A 20,378-nucleotide genomic window follows, 5' to 3' on the forward strand; every position below is an offset into this window, starting at 1 on the left:
AGTTAACTTGGTAGTTATATGCTTTTTTTATTTTAATATATGTATTTTTTAATATATATTTAATATTTCATAAATATTAAAAAATATATATTTATATAAATTTTTATGCATTATATTACTTGAATAATTTTATGTAAAATTTTAAAATACTATTAAAATCTATTAAATATAACTTATTGAATGTTAAAGTTTTATTTTAAATATTTAAAAGTTAATTAATTATATTTATTTATATTAACAAGTGTTAATATTTAATTGATTTTAATTAATTTATATATTTAATTATTTTTTAATGACTCACACTGATCTATTAGTTGAGCTACTGACCTATTGACTAGGTCCTTTCACTAGGTCAATATTTAAACCGGATTTAATAATACCGCTCAAAAGATTCGTGTATACATATATATATACTTATTAGTTGAATCATTTACTCATTTACTCGGTCCATTCACCCAATCAATTTTATAGTCGAATTTAATAATACTACTTAAAAGATTCATATATGTGATTTGCATCTTCAAAAAAAAAATCATATATATATATATATATATATATATACACACACCACTGTAATGACTAATATTATAATTTTTAAATAATATTTTAATTATTAGACTAAATTATCTCCTTATAAGGTAATTCATATAATTACTAAAATTAGTATTACCTTATTAAATATAAGGTATTTCCATTATTAATATAAATAATTATTTTCCTTGCTCTCTCACCCAAAGCATTTAATTTATCATTTTCTCAAGAAAATCTACTATAAAATAATATATATAGACTTTTTGTCTTATGTTTTATGCTCAACTACCACAAAATAATAAGTCATCCTTGAGAGATAAATAAATTTTTAATGTGGTATCTAATTAATTAATTATTTATTTTTTTATTTCTCTATAATTATATATTAAAAATAAATGCGTGTATGTTTTAAAATTAATGACATTTATCAATTGAATTAATATATTTTTCTCTAGTTGTTTATTATTATATATTAAAAAAAATTATTAAAAAATTTACTGTAAATTTATTTTTAAATAATTTTCATTAAATGAAAAAACAACGTACTCTTTTTTAACATAAATTAATATTTAAAAATTTCCCCGTATATCCAATTCTGCTTTCCCCCCATCCATGGTCTCTTTGACTTTTGACAACGAAAAATGTTCAGAGCCAATGAATCAGCCGAGCAGAATTTGATTTAAATTAAAAAATCAAATTGAATCGAGTTAATTTGGTCCAATCGATTTAGTTTTAAATTTTAATCGATTCAATTTGATTTTATATTATAAAAATTTCGATTATTTTGATTCTATTCGATTTTAAAGAGAAAAAAAATCGATTAAATCAAATCGAACTGAATAGTAATTTATATATTCAAATCGAACTAAATTGAATCGAATTGATTTTTGAATTGATTTATTTTTATGAGAAATTTATGAATTATATTTAATTATATATATATATATTAATTGTTTAATTTCATTGATTAATAGTTATTAGGTTCAAACCAAAGTCCAAATTAGACCAAATAACTTGAAAATTAAATCTAAATTAAAAAATAATAAAAAATCAAAATCAATTAATTTAAATCGAACCAAATTAAAATAGAGCAGTTCAATTCGATTTGATTTTTCACCCATTTGGTTCAATTCAATTTCTAAAATTTAAAATTCAATTTTTATAATTTAATTCGATTCAGTTCATTTCGATTCGATTCGATTCGATTCGAACTGAATGCTCACCCCTGTCTATAATCTATTAATCGGCGTCACTGCTCATGTCACAAAAAATACGTAAGCAGATGACGTTTTAAATTTTTTTTATTAAGAAGTTAAAAAATTATTTTTTATAAAAAAATTTTGTTTTAAATTTTATTAAAAATCATATAATTATTTTAAATATTTATAAGTAACCCATATTAAATTTAATTTAAAATAAAGTTTTAATATATTTTAATTAATATATTTAAAAATATTTTTTTATCAATAATATTAAATAAATTCATAGTCTTAGTCGTTGTGCTTCTAAATGTGGAAGATTTTATTTTACTTTATTTTCTGTCCCACTTAGTCATCATAGAAAATACAAAAATTCCATATCTCTAGCTGTTCGGCAATTTCCAGTATATTTACCTGGATTAGTTGGTCGTTTGCCTCCACATTTCATTAATTTTTTATTTTTATAAATTTTATATAAATATGCGAAGAAATCATGAGGAACTGATTAGATAATCGATAAATCGAAAATTAGATTGAATATATATTATTTTTATATTTAAATAATTTGAACTGAAATGGAAATGATAATTATATACATAATTATGTGTAATTTATAATTTTTTTTTCTTAAAATGAAGAAATTTGTTTATGATTTTCAAAGCCAACCAAACATTTCCTTACAAATAAAAAAAGATTTAATTGTACGATTCACTGCCGTTGCTTTCCCAGTCAACACATAGCACGAGAGGATAGAAAGGAAGAAAATTAGAGTTGACGGACTTTTCGTGCACACGGATCCATGACGTATTAAGGATGACGTTCGTAATATTAATGGCATTGGGGTTGGAAAGACTAGACAAAATTTAATATAATTTAATTATATTGAATTAATTTTAAAAATTGTGACTTTGAGATCATAAATTTAAATTTCGAAATTTAAAAATATTTTGTATTATTATTATTATTATCTCTAAAGAATTTAAAATTTTAATTTATTATGCATTAAATGACAATCATATCAAAATCAAACTGCAAATTAAAAATTAAGTAAAAAGTAAATATATTACTTATTTAATAAATTTAAATTTAAATTCATCTAAATTCCTACTTTCTCTTCATCTTTTACTATTATGTTTGTTCTCTTCATCTTTTACTATTACGTTTGAATATTTTAAATTCATTTTTTTTTGAATATCTTGAATTACTTTATAGATCCATATCTCTAATATATTAATATTTTTTTTTAATTATTATCGGAAACTTTTTCTAATAAATTATTTTTTTTATTAATGTCAGAATATTTTAAATAAAATAATGATTTTATATTCATGCAGGAAACTACGTGACATATAGTGTCTACACTATACATCAACCATTGTTTTTTCTCATTCTCTTAGACTAGACATGCTTATATATATATATATATTGAGAAAAGCACTGTAATTCGTCACGTTACTACGGTTATATATTAAAAAAAAATAGCAAGCCAGATTTTACGTACAGATTTGTAATTGTCACATGCACTTCAAAGACTAAAAGCCCTCAAGAAATCAGCAGTGACTGAGATCAAGAAAGCCCTCAAACCATGTATCTATTTACCTAATTAAGCTTGCGATTCAATACGCATTTTTGGATTTCGTAAGCGGATCATAAGTTTTATTCTCAATAATAATAATAATAATTAATATTTTTAATAACTTTTTTAAATATTTAAATTAAAACTAATTTTATTAACGTCAGATCAGTAAAGCATTATCATTATCGATGGATATTTTCTCTATCCACACACTCAAAATACTTTTAATTTAATGATAATTACTGTTAAGTTTGAATTCAAATGGAATCCAATTCTACTAAAAAAAAATATTTAAACAACAATTTGTTAAGGAGGAAAAGGATAAGCTCCAGGAAGGAAGAATAGCTTGTGAACATATATACTATGGCCTAGAAGAATAAAAGAAAATTACTTGGAATAAATTTTGAGAAAGTTTAAGAATATTATTGTATTTTATAATAGCTTTATTCAGATTTAGTAAATAAAAAGAATATAAATACCCTAAAAGAATGTAAAAAAAAAAGGGAATAATTCTGAATTTGTTAAAAAATATTATTATCAAAATTTAAAATAATAATCTCGTATGTTAAGAGATAAATTTTAAATTGATCCAATTATAAATATAAAGAGAAATTTCTTAGAAGTTCACCAACATTAAATGTCTCCATTCCCAACGCTAAGAAGAAATTCCCAGAATGTATTTATACATTCATATGGAAATTCTATTATACTTATGAATCTATTTCTATATATACTGAGAATTTTGATCGCATCCATATCTCAAATTACCATAGTAAGCAATGCTAAAATGGTAACTAGGAAGCTGCAGTGCAATTTCGTGGAGTTGTGAAGTTTTTCTTCTTCCTTGGTTTTTAAAACCTCCAAAACACTCATTTTTTCAATCCATCAAATTACAGAATTGAGAATTTATTATTTTGTCTTCATTTCTTTATCTTGAGAATTTATTATTTTGTCTTCATTACTTTACCTTGCCTCCCTTTATAAAACCTTCTCTCGCTCCATTCAAGCACACTTTTATTCTCCCAAAACTCTACCATAATCAGGAAATCTCAAGTTCTATTCCTTCGTCACCATGCTTTTGAGGTCCCGAAAAACTGGAGGAAACGCCATGCCTGATCAGGAAATTTCCTTGCCGGCAAAGCGCAACCAGCGAAGATGGAGGATGGCCTTCACAGCCATTTACTTCACAAGGGTTCTTGTTTCCCTGTCCAAGAAAGTTCTTGACAACCAGACCAGGCTCTTGCGTTCCCTCTCCTATGTTGCCATCGATGTCAATTCCCCACGTCCCATACCTGGGCCTTTTGATGGTATTGATCAGAAAACATTGACTGAGATGGTAAAAAAGAGAAGCTTTGAATCCCTGCAACAACTAGGAGGAGCCAAACAGGTCGCTGCAATTCTTCTGACTGATGAAAAGGACGGTATAAGCGGTGACGAGGCTGATCTAATGCACAGAAGAGAGGTATTTGGCGCCAACAGGCACCAGAAACCGCCTTCAAAAAGCTTCATTAGCTTTGTCTTTGAAGCATTCAAAGATACAACCATTATCATTCTTTTAGTCTGTGCCATTTTGTCTCTGGGCTTTGGCATTAAACAGCATGGCCCAAAAGATGGCTGGTATGATGGTGGGAGCATCATTGTTGCCATCGTACTTGTTATTGTTGTCTCCTCTGTGAGCAACTTCAAGCAATCCAAGCAATTTGAGAGGCTATCAGATGCCAGCAGTGATATAAAGGTGCAAGTAGTGAGAGATGGAAGGCACCAACCAATATCTATATTTGATATTGTGGTGGGTGATATCGTTTCTTTGAAGATTGGAGATCAGATACCAGCTGATGGCTTGTTCTTGTATGGTTATTCTTTGAAGGTGGACGAGTCCAGTATTACAGGTGAAAGCGACCATGTTGAGGTCAATGGCACCTTAAACCCATTCCTGATTTCTGGAACAAAGGTGATGGATGGGTTTGGTTCGATGCTTGTTACATCCGTTGGCATGAATACAGCCTGGGGTGAGATGATGAGTTCCATAACCCGGATTTTGGAGGAGCAGACCCCATTACAAGCACGCCTTGATAAACTGGCTTCTCATATTGGCCGGGTTGGATTGTCAGTGGCTATACTCGTTCTTGCAGTTCTGATGATTCGTTACTTTACTGGAAGCACCAGAGATGAAAATGGAAAGAGAGAGTACAAAGGAAGCAAGACAAGAGTCAGTGATATAGTCAATTCAGTTGTGGAGATGATTGCAGCTGCAGTGACCATTTTAGTGGTTGCAATTCCAGAAGGTCTGCCTCTAGCTGTAACTCTAACTCTGGCCTACTCTATGATGCGAATGATAAAAGATAATGCCATGGTTCGTAAACTTTCTGCCTGTGAAACAATGGGTTCAGCTACAACAATCTGCACAGATAAAACAGGGACTCTTACTTTGAACAAGATGACAGTTACAGAATTTTGGCTCGGAAAAGAGCTAATTAAGGATGATTCTTCAAAGGCAATAGAACCAGAGATCTTCAAGTTGCTACAGGAGGGGGTTGCCTTAAACACAACAGGTACCGTTGATACGACACATGCTTCATCAATTCCTGAGATTTCTGGCAGTCCAACAGAAACGGCAATACTTTCTTGGGCTGTTTTTGATTTAAATATGAATATCAATGAGACAAAACAAAATTGTGAAGTAATACATGTAGAGGCATTTAATTCAGAGAAAAAAAGAAGTGGGATATTAACGAGGAAAATTGAAGACAGAGAATTTCATACCCATTGGAAGGGAGCAGCCGAGATGATATTAGCCTTGTGTTCAAATTATTGTGTAGGAAGTGGAGCACTAAAAGGAATGAATGCAGATGATAGATTGGAGTTTGAAAAAATAATTCAGTGTATGGCAGCCAAAAGCCTGAGATGTCTTGCCTTTGCCTACAAAAAAGTCACACATGATAATGAGGAGGAGGTATCTAAGAAGCTTGAAGAAGCTGAACTCACCTTACTGGGGTTTGTGGGACTGAAGGACCCATGTCGTCCAGGGGTTAGAACAGCAGTAGAATCATGTAAGAATGCAGGGGTGAATGTTAAAATGATCACTGGTGACAACTTGCTCACAGCAAGATCTATAGCTTTTGAATGTGGAATTCTTCATCCTGATGACGACATAGAAAAAGCTGTAGTGGAAGGTTCACAATTCAGAAATTACTCCCCTGAAGAGAGAATGACAAGGATCGAAGATATTCGAGTAATGGCAAGATCATCCCCATTTGACAAACTTCTGATGGTACACTGCTTGAAACAGAAAGGCCATGTGGTAGGAGTCACTGGTGATGGCACAAACGATGCTCCTGCGCTAAAGGAAGCAGATATTGGGCTTGCCATGGGAATTCAAGGGACAGAGGTGGCAAAGGAGAGCGCAGACATAATTATCTTGGATGATAACTTTACCTCTGTAGTGACAGTATTGCGGTGGGGAAGAAGTGTCTCCAATAACATTCAAAAGTTCCTTCAGTTTCAACTCACGGTCAATGTTGCAGCTCTCGCTATCAACTTTGTTGCAGCTGTTTCTTTCGGTAACGTCCCTTTAACTGCAGTTCAGCTATTGTGGGTGAACCTCGTTATGGACACCTTGGGAGCACTAGCCTTGGCCACTGAGCAGCCCACCAATGATCTCATGGCAAAGCCACCTATGGGTAGATCAGAGCCACTTATCACCAAAATCATGTGGAGGAATCTCATTGCCCAAGCCTTGTATCAGTTAGCCGTCTTGCTTACTCTAGAATTTAAAGCAAATTCCATCTTTGGTGTGAATGAGAGGATAAAGAATACTATCATCTTCAATACTTTTGTCCTGTGTCAAGTCTTTAATGAGTTCAATGCAAGGAATATGGAAAAGAAGAATATATTCAAAGGGATACATAGGAACAAATTGTTTATAGTGATCATTGGAATTACCATAGTTCTTCAAGTGCTGATGGTTGAGCTTCTGACGAGATTTGCCGGTACGGAGAGGTTAAATTGGGGGCAATGGGGTGCTTGCATTGGCATTGCAGCTGTGTCTTGGCCAATTGGTTTTCTAGCCAAGTGCATTCCAGTTTCTGGAAAGCAGCTTCAAAACAAATAGTTCCCAAAAACATAAAAACAGGTACCAATAATCAGTTCTTTCTTTTTATTTCTTTCCTTTGCCTTTTCAGTGGAATTGACTAGTGAACATTAAACTTTCGTATCTCTGGCAACTGCCAGTACTGTTAACCATCTCTTTTAGAGAATATATATTATCAAATTTGTGTAAATATTATATCTTTAGGTCATAAATGAAATTCCAGTGTAAAAGAAGCCTCCTCTGTTTGCTTTAATCTTGTAACACCTTAATCGCTGGAATTAAAGAAGATAGGATTAAAAAAAAAAAAGAAAAAAAAGTAATCTCCACTACTGTAATACTATTTTTTAGCACTTAAAGGACTATGAGATAAAAAATAGTATTACAGCTTTCACTAATTTGGTCTAATACTCTCAATTTTCATCATATGCAGCAACCCAGAAATTGCAGGTCTTCATTATGAAAACCCAATTGCAAAGCATGGCAGAGCAATGTCAAGACTAAGCTCAAAATAAATTCGACAAACCAGAATAACTAAGGTCAATTGTCATTATTTTCAAATCATGCTTTTGTTCTTTTATTTGTATATACACTCTAAGATCTGAATATACATTGATGGTTTGACATATGTTTATTATCATCCTTGATATTTCAAATGTTCTACTTGCATTTTCTCTACAATCTACTCGGAAATATCTCCTAAACTGATTATGTCTCACCTTTTTTCTTTCTTAATCTTTATTTTCTGACTGAGGAGAATGGTCACATAGGAAGTTGCAGCCCATGCAACAGTAACTTTTGTGATTTGCATAGCATGTAGAATAAATAAGCCAGCCTTTTTTGTTTTTCATTCCCATGGAAAAAAGGTTTTTTGCTTGACATGCTTATCATCCATGAGATTTTAAATAGTTATATTCTCATTCCTTACCATCTCTTAGGAAAATCTCCTATATTTTAGTAGGTCACTCTCTTGTGGTTTCTCCACAAAAAGACATTATTCTATTCTATGGATTCCTATGAAAAAGGTAACTAGAAACATCCCACACTTGTGGGCTCGCTTGTGTATATCCTTATTTTGCAGAGGCTATTTTCATGGCTTGAACCTATAACCTCTTACTCATGAATTTTAATTTGGTGTAATAGTTATATAAGCAACGATAATTTATGTACAATCATTGATCATTGATCATGTTGGTAGGACTCACGTGAGACCCACCACAATCACTGATTGTACATACATATGTTTCATTGGTTTTATTGTATAATTTTTACTTGCAAATAGAGTAATTTTACGCTTAAAATATGCTCTTAATAGACACACGAGGGGATAGTAGTAGTGACAGGATATATACCATGCTATGTTGAAGCAAGCGACAGGTTTCAATGTCATCAATAGATACCCTACCCTAATTATCTTTAGATTCAGTGTGTTCTTTTGATACTAATAGCTGAAGAAAATGAGCTTTTCAATTATTCTTCTAAACATGGCATACAACCCAGCACTAAATTATAATAATAATGAAGCAAATGCTCTTCTGGGTTGAGTCCCAATGCTCTGTTTGCACTTATATTACCAAAAGAGAAGCAAAAAAATACAAGCCCATGGCCAACTTGCAATTACCTAATCATTATAACAACTTCAATTCTCAATTTTTTTCCCCTCTAGTAGGTTATGAGAAAAGACAAAAATCTATAAAGTGAAGACAGAGAAAGTGCCTTGTCGTCTGAAACCTTGTAACCTTGTCCAACCTCTTTTGCTTTCCCTTTTGAAATATTGAAAGCCCGAGGCCTGCTAGACCCAGCACTGTGATGGAGCTTTAATTTCTTTTATCTTTTAGGGTTTTATAAAATCAATAAAAAAGTAGTCTTATTGAGTACATTGATGACAGTGGAAACGGAGCTTTTGCTACAGCTCAAAGAATGTATCGGTTCTGTTCGCTTAGCAATTATTCAAGAATGATAGATTTCCAATACATGAAATAGTGGACCGGCGATAACTGTTTGTTTTGTGGGAAATAAAAGGAAAAGAAAAGAAATATTAGTTGAAAAAAAAAAGATATTGTTAATTAAATAATATAACAAAAAGAATTTATGTATTTATATTACATTACTAGCAAATCAAACATAGGCTAATTTCATTTTCAAGGCTCAAGGCAATAGCTCAAGGTTCAAGGCTAAACCAGGCCTGATCTGCTAATACAATCTACGAAAACTTGTGCAGAGTACATATGGTTTAGGTCTAATTTTGTAGGTTACAAATTTTATCATAGGCTTGGATTAACTTCAGAAAATAGCTTTAATTCAAGCCCAATTAATCCATTTTTCAGGTATAAATTAGGACAAAATAAGTAATTGAACATCTACCACCTTTCCAAATTCAATTAATTACATAAATTAGGACAAGGAATTGACCAAATATATATCTTCATTGCCAATTTGCCATATCACATATCCATCATGAAAAGCGATCAGACAAAAATTGGCCAAAGATTATCCTTGGGATTATTAGAATTGACTATATGAGATTTTAATGATGAAAATTGCATTTTTATCACTGAAAATAAATGGGTGCAATGCACAATAAGGACTAGCAGTCCCTTCGTTTAATTTGTCAAATACTTGAAGGAATTCAATTCCCCCAAACTCTACTACTTTATATTCTCTTTTATCTTTTTCTTTATATATATATATATATATATATATATATATATATATATATATATATATATATATATATATATATAAGTCTAATATGAATTTAAACTAGAGATCTCACAATTTTTATAATCACTCGAGTATTATTAAGTTAAAGCTTATTGATCTCTTTTATCTTTTAGCTATGGTATTTTCTTATTAAAAAATTATTGTGTGCTCTTGGAGCACATACTCTCTCTCTCTCATAAGATATGAGACCCACTACTTCTTATTTGAGGAATAACTATATTTATATATCTATAATAAATACTATTTTTTAGTGCTTAAGGTATATATTAAAATTTTTTTTTCTCATATATTTTTTTAAGGCACAATTTTACGTAATTCAGAGTCAATTACGTACAAGAAAATGAATAATCAAAAAAACAATGGGTTCCATCATCTATACCTAATTTACATTTTGTCTTTATCCACCATTAGTCTAATACATATAGATAGCTATTGATGGTTAGTGATTGATAGTTAACAGAAAATGTCTTTTTTTATATTTTTTTTTTATAAATCGAAATCTCAATCAATATTTAAAAAAAAAAGTTATCAAAATTGTCTCAAAGTTAAGTGTGAAGATGAAATCATAGTTATTGATAAGTTGAAATCCATGCTACTCTTACTGTGTAATCCATGCTCAAAGAAACTCCAATTAAAATGAAAACTTTATTAGAAAAACTTGTTAATCCAAGATACTATAGAGACATCAACTCAACATGTTTTTGTATACAAATAAATAGATGAAAGAGGCTCCAGAACAATTATGGATTACAAGAATTATGGATTTCATATAGCCTTGGATATGCACTTCAATTTTCTTAATGTCTCATTTCTGTATATGATAAGATAAATGCAAATCCATTTGGTATCTTCTGCTTTTGAAACCAAAGACCATCTATATATCCTTGCCAATTAATTCAGTAGTCAAGCCCTTGAAATTTGACATCAGTCTCAGTCAGTACGGAAAGGTTTATGCTAATAAAGCCCATGACTTATTCTTGCTTCAAGTCATGTGTCAATCCACTCAAAAGCCCTTTGGCAGCCCCAATATGTACCTGTCAGTAAGTGATCGATACAAGCGTTTAGCCACAGAAGGGAAAAGTCAAGAAATGCCTTCTAGGGTTACTTCGCTAGTCATATCATCGTGTTAAAGCCCCATTGACAATTAATGGCAAGTAAAAAACTCCGGCAAGCAATGTCTGTTCCACTTGAAAGATCATGACAAAAAGAAAATCCCAGAAAAAGATATCCAAACACAACTTGCTCACGTTTTCCTTTACGTGGTTCGCTTCAGGAATCCTGTGAAGGTTTCTTGGAGTCTAGCTAACTCAGGCTTGTAAACAAACGGAAATGAAACATTTACTGTAACAACCAAAATTAATGAGAAAAAACTGATATATAAGTTTTCCATAAATCCATAAATCATATAATTTCAAGCGAGAAATATAGATCTGCATTTTTTAGGAGTTCAAACCCTGACATTAGATAACACAAATACTGCAACTCACTAGTATTATCATATATAAATAACACAAGCATATCAGAGATTCAATTATTCCTTAAAGGAGTTAGCAAGCCTTGCACATTAGGCACTGTGAACTTTTGGGAAATTCATAATTATAATCAGAAGCTACAAGCTTAGGGAATCAAACATTGAATAGTTAATGAGCGTCTAAAAAAACAAAAGAATTAAAGAAACGGTGGAATTATGGATTTATGCATTAAATGAGCTAAATACTATAGATAGAGAGAGCCATTCTTTTGTTGTGATGTATTCTGACCATAGAAATCGTCATCCATTTCAACTTGGAGAAAGACGAAAGTCGTTCCAAAAGATAATGTTCAGAATTATAAAACCCACATCAAATGGATGCATATATGTTTAATTTGTTATGTCTATTTTACAAGGAGGTTCCACATTTGATTTACAAGGATGGTACCACATTTGATACATGTACCAAGTTTGCATTGTAGGCTAGTGCTTGAGCAGAAACTTAAAAGGATATATAGCCAGGACCAGTAGGGCAGTTTGTGTAGACACCCAGATGGTCCTCACAACTCACAAGAATCCTCTTGTGATTAAGTGGAGGGTTGCAGTTGGTGTCAGTTTTTTCTCTTTTTTTTTTTCAATAAATAGAATATAATGTTTGTTGAAGTGATGAGAAGCTTATTATGAACAAGTGTTAATGGAAGGTATAATATATCCCAAGTAAATTAGGATTAAGTTATTGATGAATTTACTTGAGTTGGAAAGAGATGGTCCTCACAAACTGGTTTTACATTTAATGGATAATGTGGAAATGAAATGCAGATGCTCCTTACTAGCTTTGTTTCATGGAGAGGGTATGTATAACTATAGAAGCTGAATTCCTGTAGGCTTCAAAATCCTCTAAAAAGATGTTTGATTTGGATCTAAAATGAGAAAATAGATATGGGTCCTTCTATGCACTTTTTTCATGCACAAGGGAAATTTACTAAAAATGGATTTTCTCTGAGAGAGTATGTTGTCACTTGTAATCTTTAATTTCCTCAATTGTAATGAAGATGAAAACCAGAAGAAAAGTCATTTATTCCCTGCCAGATCTAAGCTCTATACATTTCTAGAATTTCTTCACTCATATCATATGTTGGTTCACTATTTGATCTAGTCATATATTTCATGCATATTTCAGTCACTCCCATCTCATGATCACAATTATGACTTCCAACAGAAAAAAGAAAATCACTATTCCATCCCTAATTAAACACCAATTCTTATGAAAATTATCATCTTTTGGGAGGTGGAGAGACAGGAGAAGGAAGGCAGCAATTAATTCAACTTCCTTTATTATTCTAAGTAGCATTTTCTGTTTCAAGATGATCTATCGCTTGGGATTCAATTCTAATTAATTAAAAAAGAGAAAATTAAGAAAATTCAGCAGCATGAATTTTGAATATAGAATAAGACAAGAGTAGTAAAAGAAAGCATAAACAAATTAAATTGATATGAACAGCACATGAAAGTATATAAGAGCACTCTCTTCAAGGCACGAGGATAGATCTCAAAAGAACCAACCAAGTTAGGACAGAAATTCTGTCACTCAAGTTCTTAACAGCATCACATAGCTGCTAACAAGATTCTCCACAAACCTTGACATAGAAAAGGAGAATACAACAACCAGAAAAAGATATATATATATATATAAGCAAGAAAAAAAAAAAAAAAGAGCAGATTAGGAGAGAAATAAAACAAAAAGGGGAATACCCATATCACTAAAAGAAAGAAATAGATGTGAATTGATACATATATGGCATACCTCATCTAGTGTTTTTCCATGATAAAGCCCTAGTGGGTTATCAAAAATGGATCGAACCATGAAATTAGGGTTTATCCTGATTAGGGTTTTTCATGCTACCAGCAACAGGTGAAGCAGCCACATGATCTAGTCTCTCCTCTGGATCGATAATTCGATTAGGATAATTAAGGAAAGCTCAGATCATGCTGGCAGCTTCAACTACTAGTGGTGCACGGCAAGAAGATCATTAAGGGGTAGGTATATACATATAGAGAGATTAAGCCTTTGAAACCTTAATTTTCTTCATATCATCTTTCTATTCCCATATGAAGGCTTCATAGATAAGGAAGGATAGGAGGGTATAAATAGAGGACTTTCTCTAGATGTGGAGGACTTTGATTTCTACTAACTCCAGCCATATTTTTCTTACAAACAATCTCATCATATTTTGTCTTATATGACTAGGAAAAAACAAAGGCAGTGGAAATAGCAAAACTTTAACAAAGTATATATTTCTTGTGGTAAACCTAAGTAGGATAGCATGGGAAAAAAAATAGAAGAAAGAAATAAAGAAAGAAAAAAGCAAAAACGTGGTCCCAAAAGAATGGAATTGAATATTGTCACGCCCACGCCACCACATGCAGACAGGGCAGTGAGAGTTTCTAAATTTCCTAAGAAGCTTTTACTTATAACTTTAGTTGGATGAGCCTTTCATCTCACTGTGTGCCTGTGGGTGTGTTGTTGTAATGTTAGCATCAACAAAGAACCAAAAAGAGTATGAAACACAAGTAGCAGATGGGGACCATTTTTTTTTTTTTTTGCATGGTTTCATAGGTTCACACAAAAAGGAAAAGAGAAAGAATAAGAGAGTTGAAGAAGAGGAGAGAAGGCAAAATAAGTAAAGCAAGCATCTGTAACACTCTCTAAGTGGGGTTATGTGATTATTATTATTATTCAAGAAACTGCAAGTTGAAACCAATGGGTGGTAAAGTCTGCTTTTGATTGGTGCCAGTTAAACCTCCCAAGTAATTATTAAAGACATTACTACTGATTAGGTGACATTTGGAACATTAGTCTGTAAAGCGTTCTTTCTGACTTTGGAAATTATGAAATTAATTTTTTTAATTGCATTTACTTTGGTCTGATTTGGACCTTTCTGTTTCTTCTTTACATTATTTTATTTCTTCTTTAATTTTAATTACCCTGTATTGAAGGTTCAAGACACGATAGAGAGCAGGCCGCCCATTTGCCACACACTAATGCTATCTGCAAATCCAATCAATTACCAATATATAGGGAATGCCTTGAATTTTTAATATTTTAATTTTCCCCACTTTTTTTTTATTTAAAAAATTAATAAATTAAATCCATATATAAAAATAGAAAATGTTGGGTTTTTTAGGCTTTATAGCCAACCAATACTAGGGATTAGGGTCGCATCATCACTCCATTGGCAGTTTTGCCACTTCATTAAAATATGTCAATTAAGAGTCTTTTTCATAAGCAGTGTGTTAATCTACTTAATTATATAAGATGACAATATACCCACTTTTTTTTCTCAATAATAAAAATCATTTTTTCATAGTGGTAGTGTTTATTTTTGTAGTTCAGCACTTAAGACCACCCACATTAATAATAATATAAACACTACTACTAATACTAAATTATTAAGTGAATGTTATTTTTAATTATTGTAGAGATAACAGAGTAACTTAACCTAAAGTTAATTTAAGAGGTGGGATTGTTGAAATTTTATATTTAGCATAATTCTTTTATTTTAAATTAATGTGGAGTGAAATAATACACTTCTCTCATGTCCTAATATGAATATCTAAGACGCGAAATTTATAAGTATAAATATCTGTGAGTGGCCTAACATCAAAACAAAAGTAGGCTTTGATATTAGTGATGAAACTTGACTATAATATTTGAGAGACCAAATAAAATTATAAAATAATTTATTAATTATTTATGTTCACTTATATAATTAAAAAAGTATTTACATCTAGAGATACTTAAAATATATTATATAAAATATTATCATTCTAAATTATATCACTTAAAAATAATAATAAATTCATCAAATTATTTTGTTGAATCTATTCTATCCAGTTAGTAAAATATATCAGACTTATAATTATTAATAAATAAATTCTTACATATTATATAGATTTTTATTTTTAAATATATTTAAAATTTTTTAATTAAAAAAATTAAAGGTAGGGAGAGCTATGAAGTTTGGAGGGCTATGATTCCAATAGTCCACTCATAACTTTGTGCCCAGTTGATACCATGTAGAAAAAATTGATTGAGTTTTGTTCAATTCCAAAACTTAGTTAAAATTAGGATTGTCTAAATTCTTATATTTAGTATAATTTTTTTTTTTAATTAGAAATCATGTGGGATAACTATTATTGTTAAATAATGGAATTTAAAATACTTTTAAATGTATAAAATGATTGTTATACTTTAGGTATATACATATATACATATACTACTAATACTAAATTGCACCTAATTATGGCTAACATATATGCATTTGCATGCACACCATAATGCAAGCCATTCATTTCAGGAATCTTTCAAAAATCATAATTCATGCAGCTAAATATTTAAGCTTCTAAAATTTATCTCATTGGATGAGCACAAAATTTGCAAAAAAAATTAACAAAAAATATATATTAAAAAAAAGTTGGCAAAAGCCATATAATAGTATCATTATGCATGACCCAATTAGTAATGATAGTAAGTTGTCATTTTTTTTTTCTTTAATAATTTTTGTAGTTATCATGGGCCAATATGAAGGTAATGATTTTGACAGTTACTATATATTATTGTTATTATCTCCCAATAAATATATATTATTATCATCCAAAGATAAAAAGAATAAAAAATTATTGTCTAACTTTGGGCTAAGCCTATCTAGGTTCTGGCTCTACTTCAGCTACCCAAGCATGGGCAATTGACAAAAACCATCTGGGTTTTGATCAAAACTTGGACTAGATAATATCTATATTTATCTTAATTATTGCTTATCACACTTTATTTCTTTTTCTCAAAAATAGGCAACAGTTTCTGTTAATTACCTAATCTGGGTTGTTAATTTTTTTAAATTTGGAGGTTAATTTGTCTTTAAGATTGATGATTTCTTGGGTTGGAAGTGGGTTAGGCAGTTAGCTAGGAGTAGGCTCCATAGAGGAAAAGAATTGTATCTTTAGTTAATTAAGAGTTTGGTGGCTTCTTGCTTTTTTGGACTATGGTGTGCTTTGCTTTATGGGTTTAATACTTTTCTATAATATAAATTTAATACTCTCTCAATCATATAAAAGTAAATGTTTACGAAATAAAAAGAATAAACTTTACTTTCGTATGAATGAGAGAATGAGTGTATCAGATGTATTAAATAATTTCTTTGTGGGTAATTAAATTTCTCTTGGGTGACCCCTAATTTCTTGCCATGCAATATGTAATGGGAGTTAGAAATATTGGAATCTCAAAGAAAGGATGTCTCATTTTCTTTTCAGTCACATAAATTAATTCATTCTCATTTAAAACTTTCTTTAACTATAAAACCATCATTTAATTGGAATGCCAATCATATATGTGAATATTCTTTTGCTTTTTGGCTTTTATATATGCATAAATTTAATAAAAATTAACATTTTACATTTAATTTAAATTTTAATATTTTATTTTTTATTAAAATTATTTTTAATAATTTAATCATTAAAATTTATAACATATAATCATTATACTCGCATTTAATATTTTATTTTTAATTTTTATATTAAAATTATATTTTTTATTTTTTTTATAAACTAATAGTTTTAAATTCCAAATCAATAGTCATTTATTGTAATTTATTATTTTATTCTTAAACTTATAAATTTAATATAAAAAATTAAACATTAACATAATAACGTTAATTAGCAAACTAAACTCTTTTTAGAAAGTATCACGTTACTTTAAGGAAAAACTTGACCTGCTTTATAATATAAATATAAATAAATAAATTAAAGCTACATTATATGCACATTTCCCTAATCTTTAGTCAATTCTATTGAGCTATGGAAATCTTTCGGAAGATCTATAAATGACCATAGTCAATTTTGTAGAGCGGGCAAGTCTTAAAGATTGAATATGTATATATATATATATATATATATATATATATATATATATATATATATATATATATATATATATATATATATTTGAAGTAGTAATTATAATTGCAAATCAATTATGAACCAGCTTTATGGGTTTAATACTTTTCTTAATGGTTGTGCCTATCAATTAGAGAATTTTTTTTTTTAAATAAGGTTCATAATTGATTTGCAATTATAATTACTACTTCAAATATATATATATATATATATATATATATATATATATATATATAAAATTAACTTTTTTCAACTTAAAAAAATACATGTAATTAAGCGATGCATTGTATTTGGTGAACCATGCAATAATCTCAATGAGAGATCATCTTATAGGTGCTTACACATATATATTAAGTAAAGGATATGGTGTCCATTCCTGGTTTATCAACTTTGATGAGCCATGAACTTCTGTATATTGTCATACTATGAAAGGTACACATATATATTAGGTACGTGATTATGTTAATGACATGCTCAGCGACCACACCACCTGAAAAAATATGATTCAAAGCAATGACATCCTAAGAGAATAAAATTATATAACATTTCTGTGCTATAAATACCATTTCTCATTTTAGTAATGCAAATAAACAAGAAACCAAAACTAGAAAGCAGGCTAATTGCAATTAGGAAGGCAGACTGGTTACCATGGCAATTCCTAGGGTAAAGCTCGGGACTCAAGGACTTGAGGTATTGCTTACCCATTAAATCATTGTCATAGCTAGCTATTTATGTACTAATTTATTCATTTGTTTAATTTATAAATTGTGATTTTTTTTTACTCGTACGTCTCAAAATTGGGATTTGGGTGTATGGGGCTTAGTGGAATGTACAACGCCCTAGTTCCTGAAGGAGTTGGCATTTCAATCATCAAGGAAGCATTTAACCAAGAAATTACATTTTTTGATACTTCAGATGCTTATGGACCTCACACTAATGAAATCCTCATGGGCAAAGTAAGTGCATATATGCCATACAACTTTTCATCTTCTCTTATAGTTTCTCTATTTGGATTCTTTGTGTAGACTCGGTTTACTATAAAAGGATCCATAAATATAATTTGTAATGCTATTATTATCATTTTTATTTTTAGCTCAGGCGTTGAAACAACTGCCCAGAGAAAAGATTCAGCTAGCAACAAAATTTGGTATTGCAAGAATTGATTCCGATCCTAAAATTGCAACATTCTGTGGGAGTCCTGAGTATGTGAGGGCATGCTGTGAGGCTAGCCTTAAGCGGCTAGATGTGGAATTCATTGACCTCTACTGTCAACACAGAATTGACACTTCAGTACCCATTGAAGATACTGTAAGCAGTTCTTCTTCTTCGTCAATAACAAATAAATCAAATGTTGATAATTTTACGTGAGCCCTTGAAAAATAATAACAATAAAAACTTCTTTTGGTACTGGGCAGATGGGAGAGCTTAAGAGGTTGGTGGAAGAGGGAAAAATTAAGTACATTGGACTATCAGAAGCTGGTCCAGACACTATAAGGAGAGCACATTCTGTTCATCCTATTACTGCACTTGAAATGGAATGATCGCTCTGGTCTCGTGATATTGAGGAAGAAGTAGTCCCCCTTTGCAGGTAATTTATATCTACACCCTGCTCTATAGAAGGGCTAATTAGATTTTTGAATCTCAGCAAATTCAATACAGTAATATAGATATTTTATTGTAATTTTTATAGTAAGATTGAGGAGATTTAAGTGTCAAAACTATGCAGGGAGCTTGGAATTGCAATAGTTGCCTATAGCCCAATTGGAAGAGGATGGCAAGGCAGTTCTTGAAGGTGTGCCTACAAATTACTCTGCTAGTATATTACTAGACTATATAACATATCAGAAAAATTCTTGTATACATCCAATGCATCATGGAACCAAGATATAATGTGTCTGGTGAAACCCACATGCTTATATCTTGAATTTATAATGAACCAGGTATATTTAGTGCATTTTGGAAAATAGTAACTCAATAATCATGTATTTTCTCTTTTTAAAGAAATCACACCCTAGGTTCAGCCAGGAAAATTTGGAAAAGAACAAGGTCTTCTACACTCGAATACAAAACTTGGCTAATAAGCACGGATGTAATCCTGCTCAACTTGCCCTTGCATGGGTTCTCAATCAAGGGGAAGATGTGGTTCCTATCCCTGGTGAGTTAGCCAACTCTCTTGAATACTTTCTATATACCATCAAGTCATTTGAATGGTTAATTAATTAGCCTGATTTGCAAGTGGACCTAGTTGATTATTGTTTCAATCCTTTCAATTAGATAAAAAAAGTGAATATAATATCCTCATGTATACTACTTAAATTGCTTTTTAATTCTGTTATTTGAGTTTGATAATTACAGGAACTACCAAGATTAAGAATCTGAAAGACAATGTTGGGTCATTGAAAGTTAAGCTGACAAAAGATGACATAAAGGAGATAAGTGATGCTGTTCCTGCATGTGGTTGAAGTTGCTGGACACAGATCAATTCAACCCCAGGCAACATGGAAATTTGCTAATACTCCAGTTAAGGATCTCAAGGTCTCAACCTAAAATGTCTTTCTACATAACTGTGTAAGGACAAGCTGGTCATGGTCATGGATGATTTGTTTCCTTCATTTTTGCAATCAAATGAAATAAAGCAACCTTTATGAAGGGGAGTGGGATTTTTGCACAATACAAACTTGGATATATATCAATGTCTTTATCTTTTGGAGCCTTTGGTTTGTAATTTGTATTTTAAATTATTTTTATAATATTATCTTGTTTGCCTTAGTCGTGGCCTGAGAAGCAACCATGCTTAAAAAATTGCAAATTCGTCGCCTAAAGTAATTAGAAACCATACTA

At 30.6% G+C, this 20,378-nt stretch overlaps 1 protein-coding gene, 1 long non-coding RNA gene and 1 pseudogene across 2 annotated transcripts; 2 read left to right on the forward strand and 1 right to left on the reverse strand.

The window, feature by feature from the left end:
• The first annotated feature begins 4,270 nt into the window (after positions 1-4,270).
• LOC110656833 (putative calcium-transporting ATPase 13, plasma membrane-type) lies at positions 4,271-8,074 on the forward strand. Its single transcript, XM_021813815.2, has 2 exons — positions 4,271-7,438; positions 7,827-8,074. The coding sequence occupies exon 1, from the start codon at positions 4,379-4,381 to the stop codon at positions 7,415-7,417; it is 3,039 nt and encodes a 1,012-aa protein (XP_021669507.2). The 5' UTR covers positions 4,271-4,378; the 3' UTR covers positions 7,418-7,438; positions 7,827-8,074.
• Positions 8,075-10,743: 2,669 nt separating this feature from the next.
• LOC110656775 (uncharacterized) lies at positions 10,744-13,980 on the reverse strand. The gene is made up of 2 exons (XR_002495195.2): positions 13,393-13,980; positions 10,744-13,225 (listed from the first exon to the last, which is right to left on the reverse strand). It is a non-coding gene; the product is annotated as an uncharacterized LOC110656775 (long non-coding RNA).
• Positions 13,981-18,182: 4,202 nt separating this feature from the next.
• Positions 18,183-20,084, forward strand: LOC110656774 (probable aldo-keto reductase 1; annotated as a pseudogene).
• The last annotated feature ends 294 nt before the right edge of the window (positions 20,085-20,378 follow it).

The sequence above is a fragment of the Hevea brasiliensis genome, chromosome 5, assembly GCF_030052815.1.
Source record: "Hevea brasiliensis isolate MT/VB/25A 57/8 chromosome 5, ASM3005281v1, whole genome shotgun sequence".
In the NCBI taxonomy this organism is placed as follows: domain Eukaryota; kingdom Viridiplantae; phylum Streptophyta; class Magnoliopsida; order Malpighiales; family Euphorbiaceae; genus Hevea; species Hevea brasiliensis.

Coding starts and splice junctions, on each gene's coding strand:
- LOC110656833 (XM_021813815.2), top strand. CDS start 4,379: ATGCTTTTGAGGTCCCGAAAAACTGGAGGAAACGCCATGCCTGATCAG.